The 10,517-nt window shown below is 33.2% G+C and overlaps 1 protein-coding gene across 1 annotated transcript in view; it reads left to right on the plus strand.

Annotated features, from left to right (window-relative positions):
• Jhbp2 (Juvenile hormone binding protein 2) overlaps positions 1-8,523 on the plus strand; it is a 29,293-nt gene extending 20,770 nt beyond the window's left edge. Inside the window, exons 5-6 of the mRNA XM_081769600.1 lie at positions 3,465-3,614; positions 8,204-8,523. Coding sequence (XP_081625726.1) covers positions 3,465-3,614; positions 8,204-8,355 — 302 coding nt within the window. The 3' untranslated portion in view covers positions 8,356-8,523. The remainder of the gene's footprint in view (positions 1-3,464; positions 3,615-8,203) is intronic.
• Positions 8,524-10,517: the final 1,994 nt, after the last annotated feature.

Below are 10,517 nucleotides of genomic sequence, written 5' to 3' on the forward strand. Positions count from 1 at the left end.
AAAAACAAAAACATTCTGTTTGTAATAATCTGAAGACAGGTCATTGAAATATTAATCATCCTGAACCAGGTCTAATATTATAGTGTGTTCAATTTTTTTTAAAAAAAAATATATATATATATTTATTCTTATTTTTTTACAAGTAGTATGTGCATTGCTGTTAAAATACATCAAACTAGATACAATATCCTAGTTAATAGTGTATATTTTACATATGCAGTACATAAATAACTAATAATAAATAAATAACTATCAACAAACGACGTACTTTTTAGCGTCGTAAAAATTTGTTTTTCTCGAAAACTACGCATGAAAGTTTATCCTTCTATTTAGAGAAGAGATTTAGAGTTCATCCTTCTTTTCAGAGAAGAGATTTAGAGTTTACCCTTCTTTTCAGAAGAGAGATTTAGAGTTTATCCTTCTTTTTAGAGGAGAGATTTAGAGTTTACCCTTCTTTTTAGAGGAGAGATTTAGAGTTTATCCTTCTTTTTGGGGGAGAGATTTAGAGTTTATCCTTCTTTTTAGGGGAGAGATTTAGAGTTTATCCTTCTTTTTAGAGGAAAGATTTAGAGTTTATCCTACGCATGAGATTATGCCATTTTCTTCAGCTCGGAGTGGTCTATTGACTAATATGTATCTTAACTTCGAACAATATTTTACTTCAACGAAGATTAGAATTTTAAAGTTAATGATAATTTTGGGCTTTATCGCATTAACCACATATAGATTATCATCTTGCTAGCATTATAATAAAGAGATTGTTGAGAATATACGTTAATATTAGTTTCTTCTTAATAGATGGTTCGTACAGCATCAATTTTTAGGTTTACAAAATAAAAAGTCTTTTTCTCGAAAACTACGAATAAGTTTTTATACTGACACACACAGTATTTAAATTAATTGTGTATTATATCATCTATTTTAGAAACAATTTTCATTTTAGGTTACAATAATAATAGCTATTTTTAATATTTTTTAATTTTTTATTTTACTTTGATTATTATTATTATTATTATTATTAGTAGTAGTAGTAGTAGTAGTAGTAGTAGTAGTAGTAGTAGTAGTAGTAATATATTTTTATTTTATTTATTTATTTATTTGCAATGCTGCAAACGCTGTTTCCTATTACAGACAATAACAACTGGAACTGGAATATTAAGGCTGAATGTTTAGTTACTGTGATACTATAAGTATCTACTCAAACGTAGATAAATTTCTTGTTATATATAGATTGGAGTGAGTAGATGGTATAGTCTCTAATGTTTAAGCACTTTCGCTAAATGCTTCATCAAATAAGAAGTGTTAGAAGTGTAAGTAGAACAGAAGGGAAAAGGGGAAGCACTAGCCATTAAGCGTCCAGCAGGACTACAGTTATGTTGTAGTCATATCTGAAAACAACCATTATCTTCATGTCAAGGGCATTTTCAGGGTATCATAGTACCCTTCAAGTCACAATTCTGCGCCCAATTCATGAGTTCCTACAACACACTGATCACTTTTCCTCTGTATCTGATTCTCTATCAACCTTGAGGACATTTTCCTAATATGGATCTTGGCCACCCAGCACTAGAAAACTATTCTTACAGTCACTAAAAAGTAAGTACTCCGACAAGTTCACATGATTCTTTTCCAGCATACACATCACCTGTCCCTTCTTTAATGTGGACATGAGAATGAAAGTCTTCAAATTGATATATACATCAAGCCTATCAATAGTATGCTATGTCTTTACTCCAAAAGCTCCCATATCCACAACATCAGGGGACATTGCCACCTATACCATGACCCTATCTGTTACACTACATCTTCTCTTTCAACTGTCTCAAGATCCTTTCAGCACTTTCCAAACTGTGATAATTTCTGGACCTCATCAGCAAACTCTTATTAATGAAAAAAGTTTATGTAAAATTAATGAATCTTTGTTACCTCGTATGCACTACTTCACCTTAGATATCAGATCTAAAATGGTAAAATATAGGAGAAGTATTTTCTAATTGGCGCTACAGGATACATATATCTAAATTAAAAATTTGTATTAACCTTGTATCCAGAAAGAATATTGTATTATTTAAATTATTTCAACCCTCTTTGTGGTCTTCATCAGTAACTCTTCTCCCACTGCTATATTTATTCTTGATAATTATTCACGTGGGGGATATCCTTGAACCACCAAAATTAAGATTATGAAGAAAAAGAGAAGAATTTTACTTCATAGTCTTAATTTTGGGATTTAAGAATGTCCCCTACATGAATGAACTATCAAGAGCAAATATAGCAGTGGGAGAAGAGTTACTGATGAAGACAGCAGAGAAAGTTGAAATCATTTAAATAAGACAATATTCTTTTGGGATAAGAGGCTAGTGCTTAATTTTAACAGGGAGACATAGACAGGGAGACCTAGCTTTTGATATAGACAGTGTCTCAGGGGTAGGTTTCGTCTCCTCTCTTCAGACAAGGAGTGGCAATCGACCATTACTGGTTCCAACATTGATATCATAGAGCAAAAACGGTAATAAATAGAAAGAAGCGTGTTTTTTTTTTTTTTTTTTTTTTTTTTTTTTTTTTTTTAATGTATGAATTCAATTTTACAAGAATAGGTTCCATCTTCGCCCTTATCTCCCAACTACAACTAAAAACAGTAGAAATCTACTACTGGTTTCAGTATTGATTCCTATGGAGAAGAAATGATAATAGGTAACAAGAAATAGTCTTTAAATATGGATTCAGGATTCCCAGAAATCTACTGCTGGCTTCAGTATTGATTCACATAGGGCAGAAATAATAGGTAGCGAGAAATAGTCTTTGAATATGGATTCAGAATTCCCATAAATCTACTACTGGCTTCAGTATTGATTCCCATAGAGAAGAAATGATAATAGGTAGCGAGAAATAGTCTTTGAATATGGATTCAGGATTTCCAGAAATCTAGTACTGGCTTCAGTATTGATTCCCATATAGCAGAAATGATAATAGGTAGCGAGAAATAGTCTTTGAATATGGATTCAGGATTCCCAAAATAGAATCCATTTTATCTTTTATTCCTTTATCAAAACCTGAAATGGTACAAGTTCCTGTTTCAATATTAATTACATTATATGCTGTAAACGATAGCAAGAAACTCTTTTTGCTATGGATTAAGTGTCCCAGCAACAGGTTCCCTCTCTGATTCCATTCTCACTTGAAATCTATCGCTCACGGTTTCAATACTGCATAATCATCGAAACTTACTTGTTTCATTTATCTATAAGAAGCAATCTTTTATGATTTTAGTTTTAGATAATTCAACTCTTTCTGCTTCTTGCCTTTTGCCTTCGATAATGGTCTTCATGACCCAATGTGTTCTCAGTTTTATTATTATTATGATTATTTTATTCGTACGAACTATGTAAGTATCTTCTATGTTTTCATGTAATAACAAATCAAATCTTATATGAGCCCAAAATTTTCATGTCTTTCATGAACAGAGGGCGTGCGTGCTGTGTGTGATTTCAATGCCTTCATGCAATACCGGAACGGAAAACGATATTTGCGAGTGAACCAATTGGGTATGGACTTTGTTGTAAAGGACATCACTATGGGAATCGACAACATACATAATGGAAATGCTGTTATTCGTAAGTATTAAGTTTTTGCTATAGTATGTTTTTTTATTGCTTTTTTAATTTATTTTTATTTATTTATTTATTTTGTTTAACTAAATAGAGTTACATTAGGTTACCCACGCAATCAAGATTCGTGAAGTTAGTTCTAAGAACAAAGAGTATTCTTCCGTCTTACGTAGAGTTAAGAAAATTACTGAAAGCATCAACTAGTTTTGAAACAAAGTTTTGCAAACCCATACTCGTATCTAATATGTAAGGAGCAGAGCCTGTCCCTAACCAAGGTTGGTCACCAAATATTATATCTATTCCTTAGACATAGCCTACTTGCCAACTAAATTTAGTTCAGATCCTGCCAGTAGTTACCGAGATATAAAATACCAGAAACACGTGGAGGAGCTACAAATGAAACTGATCCTGTGAATGATCAAACCATGGGAAAGCGGCTGAACCGTTTGAAATGAAATTTGGAATATAGTAATCTCTTACTTCAAACTGGAATTTTATGTCATCAATTTGATTACAATTAAAAACCTAAGGGGAAGTAAGAGGGGCTATGGTTTTGCGAACAACGGAGATTTTGGATTTGGAACACACCAAGTAGTACTTTGCCATGTTTACAATAATGTCTCTTCCTCAGTATATAAACCGAGAATTTCCTAATCTCAGCCTATTAGTCTCTAGAAGCAGAGCGCGCTAATAGTTGTCCAATCTTCTACCTTGAGAGCTAACAAGTTGTCAAAGTAACCAACGACTACTCTCAATCAGCTTCTCCTTCGAGATCAGTTCGTAGCACGCAAAGAATATCTCAATAATCCTTTGCCCCGGAACTTTGTTCAGAATAACGCCAACTCTGAAACCTAAGTTTGTCTGGAAAGTACTAAATCCAGCAAACTCGACTTATCTACACCTGAAGACAACTCATTGTTTTACACAGAAGGAAGCTATTCAGAACTACAAGTGCAGGTCAGTGAAAGAGAAGTATCTCCCTTGTATACACGATTCATAATAGCGAAACAAAAATACACTCGCTATATCTATGTCATTTACAGAAATCGTCAAAAGCAATTCTTAAGATTAACACTTGTGTTTAATGTTCCATTTTGCTAGAAGCCTATAAAATTACCAATATCCGATTGGTAAAGAAAATGTTTCTTTATGGCCCGATAAAAGTAGTTTTTAAGCTATAGCTACGTTCCCAAAACAGTGCCACTTGGCTCGTGATTCCTAATACTTCCGACTGCCTGCCGATGCGTTCCATGTTCACTGCTAACAAGGTTCAATTTCGGCTACTTTAGACTCACTTTTAAATCTGTGGATATCTATGAATTCTGTTGGAGGCACGTCTGCGAATTATACCCTGTGGGAAATCCTTTGCGCACCCATTGCACATTGCTAAAATATTAATTTTTATATATGGCATATAGGCAATCCTTTACGCCAATTGTACTGCCACGGTTCCTTGTATTCGAAATAACGCATGTTGCAACTTACTTTTACCACACATTTGAACGACCACTTTCCACACTCTGAAACTACACATTTTCGCCACAGGTTCACAAGAACTTTTTCTTCCTTGGATGTGAGGAATTCCTCTCTTACAGTTTGTCGGTATGGTTCGTTCACACCTTGTATAGATACTTAAGGTAATAATCGTAAAATCAATCATCGTAATACTATACAAACTGAAGTGATGGTTAATGCAATGACTAATAGTAAACATCATGATACTAACTTAAGTAAAATGAACATACTGCAGACTACATCTCAATTTCTTTACTTTTAGAGAACTCTTCAATCAAATAAGATGGATTCGCAGTTATACAGCTTCTTTTCATAAGCTTTTAACTCAAGCTGCTTCAAGAAGAGTGAAATCCATAGCTTCACTTATTGAAAAGCTTCGATCTTTCAACTAAATAACTGTTTTTGACTTTGGATAATCTACTAAAGGGTACATCAATTCGATTATACCATCTAGTATAATACGTGTGCACCTCCACTCTAGTGACAACAAAAAGACGTACTACAGGAATTGCAACGGTATTGCAATGCCTTCGTTTGATACTGGTTAAAATACAGTATGGTCATTTGTTCGGTAAGAATATGAAATGACATTTCTTTTTGACCTAATTTATTTTTATTGGGTTTGATCACTGTTGAACCGATTGCATTGCTCCAAACTGCTTTGATATTTGCTTGAAACTCGCGGGTGCAGCGCGTTTGCTTTTAAGATCTTGAGTTGCAAACACCTCAAGTACAGCGTAGAACAACAAATTTTCATTTCTAAAGAATATATCATAACTAAGTCACTGATAAATGTTTAAAGACCTTTCTGTCCTTGATTTCCAACGTGTGGTTATTCAAAAAGTGTTTGCTTTTCAGAGAATGTTGATGACTGTTCGAAGATGTATTTGACCGACATCTTATACCGTTTGCATGGAAACAAGCACGCATAAACGTGCCTTCTCAAAGTTAAGTGGCTAATGCGCGTGGCTCCGGGTTTGGGTCTATTTGCTTCGGATCCAACCCGAGAAGTTGTTCGAATCCCAACACCATCTCATACTGCGTCGGTGCTAGGAAGTAACATTAAATTCAGATTAATCAAAAACACCGAAACTAAATACCTATGAAACATTTTGAGATGTTGATTATTTTAAACCGATATCAGTTCGTATTTACTACTGTAAAGCTATTAAATTTTCTGTATGGAATATTCACTACAAAACATGTTTATGCAATTACAAATGATAGTAATATGTATCATACCTTTACAGATTAGTTCATTTCATTACATTTACAGATACTATCTGAACTATTAGTTCATTGCATTACATTAGCTGACACTATCTGAACTATTAATTCATTTTATTGGATTTTGCTGATCTGACTCACTTTCTAAAGTATGCTTCTTTTAAAGATCTTTACTACTCTCTCTCATTCGTCCTACTTTTTCGAATTCTAATAAATTACCTGAAGAGAATGAAATACGCTGAAAGTTTAAACAGCGAGCCAGATAGTATCTGCAAAACACTAATGAGTAAACTAAAAACTACAAACTAATGGCAGCTCTTGAAATAAGTTACCGATAAAGATTACAATTTTATCACTACAAGCTGTATATAAGAACAGGCTACCTGTATACAAGAATTAGAATATTAACTGTTTCCTTCTCTTAGCTTGTAGCGTTAAAATCGTAATTTTTTTCCGACGCGTTTACCCCAGGAACCGCCAGTAATCCAGACCTTTCCTTGTAGGCTAGAAATCTAAATATGAAGTTTACGGCGTCATGGTTGCCGAGCACTCAAATTTCTATACTACATGAAAAGTCTTGAAAATAACTTTTACGAATTAATTTAATCATAATCACTTATCATAGTTCATTTCATTGCATTTTGCACATACTATCTGCACTATTAGTTTATTTCATTACATTTTGCATGTACTATTTTAAGTATTAGTTTATTTCATTACATTTTGCATATACTATTTTTAGTATTAGTTCATTTCATTACATTTTTAAGACACTATCTGAATTATTAGTTCATTTCATTACATTTTGCAGATACTATCTGAGCTATTAGTTTATTTCATTACATTTTGCATATACTATTTTAAGTATTAGTTTATTTCATTACATTTTGAATATAGAATTTTTGGTATTAGTTCATTTCATTACATTTTAAGATACTATCTGAACTATTAGTTCATTTCATTACATTTTGCAGATACTATCTGAGCTATTAGTTTATTTCATTACATTTTGCATATACTATTTTAAGTATTAGTTTATTTCATTACATTTTGAATATAGAATTTTTGGTATTAGTTCATTTCATTACATTTTAAGATACTATCTGAACTATTAGTTCATTTCATTACATTTTGCAGATACTATCTGAGCTATTAGTTTATTTCATTACATTTTGCATATACTATTTTAAGTATTAGTTTATTTCATTACATTTTGAATATAGAATTTTTGGTATTAGTTCATTTCATTACATTTTAAGATACTATCTGAACTATTAGTTCATTTCATTACATTTTGCAGATACTATCTGAGCTATTAGTTTATTTCATTACATTTTGCATATACTATTTTAAGTATTAGTTCATTTCATTACATTTTTCAGATGCCGTCTGAACTATTAGTTCATTTCATTACATTTTTCAGATACCATCTGAAGTATTAGTTCATTTCATTACATTTTGTAGATACTATCTGAACTGTTAGTTCATTTCATTACATTTTGCATATCCTATCTGAACTACAAGTTCATTTCATTACATATTGAAGATACTATCCGAACTATTAGTTCAGTTCTCATTTCATTACATTTTGCAGATAATGTGATATCAAAAGCTATTAATTCATTTCGTAAGATATTGCTGATCTGGCTCACTTTCTAAATTTTTTATGATCATTATTGTCTTTTAGGCTATTGACTAGACTTTAAAAAATTAGTGAAGGGAGAAAGATCAGGAAAGACCTTAACTACCACATACTCGTATAAAATAGCTCTCTTCGTAGTAGTGCTATCTAATACATATTTATGTATGCAATATTTTTGTACTAATAAAAATTTTTCTTTCATTTATTTCAGAGGCCGCACTAAATCTCTTCATCAACACTAATGCTCAGGAACTTCTAAAAGAAATGAAGCCAGACCTGAAGAGAAAAATGAACGCCATTATGAGAACGTTTCTGGATAACATGTTTGATAAAATTCCATATGAATATTGGATCAAAGATTAGAAAAGAGTAAATGCATATCATAAGAAATAAGAATTTAAATTATAAATTATGTTTGTTGAATATCTGTTTTGTTGTGAAATGTAATAAAGTTTTGTATCAATATTTTTTAATATATAAACACGCATAGATATTAAAGCTGGGAACATTTTTTAATGAAGAACAATCTTTTGTTTTTTTATTATTATTATTTTTAACTAAGTCTATTGTAACTTTATCGTCTAGCCCTTTCAGGATCCGGGTTTTTGGGGTATTTTTTAGACTTTCAGTCAAGCAGCTACTGCATCGTCACTATTTATCCTAGGATCATGGTTCATACCTCATTCTCTTTAGAATGGAGCTGGCTTTCAAATGGTACCACTTGCGTGCTCATACCGTATACCAGGAGAGGAAAAGTGATGTCAAAGGGGAAATTTCGAGGGAATTGTTTTCACACTTTGGGTCCCTGTGTGAACGTAGAGATTTCAGAAAAGTCTGATAAATAGTACTTGGTATACTGAATGTGTGTGCCAAATTTCAAGTTTCTATCTTGAACACTAAAGGCGGGAGAAATTTTATCAAGAATCCCCACAATGCTCCAAATTACCACAAAACACCATGATCTCAGGTAAAAAAATTCCTGAGACATCTCTATTTACCCTAGGAATATAATACGCCAATCATTCTCTTCAGAATAGAACTGCTTTTCAGGCGGTACCATTCACGTGTCTCTATGGTGTATCTAAGGCGGGAAAATCCCGAAAAAGGGATTTTGGGTCTAAATATCCCTTTTTTCAACTTTTAGCTCCCCTGGACCCTCCTGTTTTAACGCAGAGATCTGATAAAATCTGATAAATACTACTAGGTGAGCTGAATGTTTACGCACAATTCCAATTTCCCAGGTCCAAAAGTAAGCCCGCCAAAAAAATATATACCGACAATGTCCCATATTCCCGTATACAGAGGGATATTTTGTAAACATTCCCTGAGACATCCCTAATTACCCTAGGATCACGGTTTGCACATCATTCTCTTCAGAATAGAACTGCCTTTCAGGCGGTACCATTTACATGTCTCCATCATGTATCTAAGGCGAAAAAATCCCGAAGAAAGGGATTTTTTGGTAAAAATATCCCTTTTTTCAACTTTTTGCCCCTCTGGATCCCCCCCTGTTTTAACGCAGAAATCTGAAAAAAATCTGGTAAATACTACTCGGTGGACTGAATGTTTGCCCAAAATTTCAATCTTCTACGTGCAAAAATAAGCCCGCCAAAAAATAATGAACATAGGCGAAAAAGAAAACATATAAAAGAAAATATATATTTAAAATTATGACGTCATCACCTCCTATGTCTCGACGCAGGAAGGTATGAAACCATACGTAAGGTCTTCTACAATGCCTCTGGACTTGAAAAAAAAAACCGGACGAAAAAGATCAAATAGGAGAGTTATAACGCAATGTACCATGAAACACCCATATGGTACAAATTGTACCATAAGTACCCCAAAGGGCTAGATCAGACAAGGGCAAACTTTTTTTTTTTTTTTTTGGAGAGGGCCAAAGGAAAAAGAAAAAATACCCGGGTCAATATGCATATATTTTAATCATGCTCGACTCTAGCCATAGCAGCTAAATACACGGTTTTAATTGGTTTAAAGTTACCTGTTTCTCTGCACGTAGCATTCATATAGCACAAATCAAACGCCAACTTCTGTCGGTCCTCGTGGCCGAACATGGTAGCGCACGGTGTAGTAATGAAAATCACTTTTGACGTTGGTTCAAACCAAGCCCAAGGAAAGTTCTTTTCTTAGTTTATTTCAGTCTTAATAAATTTTTATCGTTAAAATAAGATAAAAGTAATACTCATTTGTCCTTACGGAACATAGATGAGCGAGCGAAGGTGGTTAGAAGCCCCGCAGGGCTCGTTTTGTTCCACGTTGACCCCACGATAATACCACGTGACATTACGTTACACTCGGTGGTGCAACTTCGATGTAGATCTAACCTCACTCGCTTCCTTGAGACCGATTTAAAACAGTTGGGTAGGTTAGCGCGTGAAAAAATATGTGGTCAATATAATTTATTAAAAGTAACAATGGTACATTTTATAAAATGCTTGTTATATTAAGCCCTATGCCCTACATTTCTCATAATCTATGAGTAGTTCGAACTGAGATACACTCAC

This window comes from Thermobia domestica, chromosome 8 (genome assembly GCF_964235325.1).
Source record: "Thermobia domestica chromosome 8, izTheDome1.hap1.1, whole genome shotgun sequence".
Classification (NCBI taxonomy): domain Eukaryota; kingdom Metazoa; phylum Arthropoda; class Insecta; order Zygentoma; family Lepismatidae; genus Thermobia; species Thermobia domestica.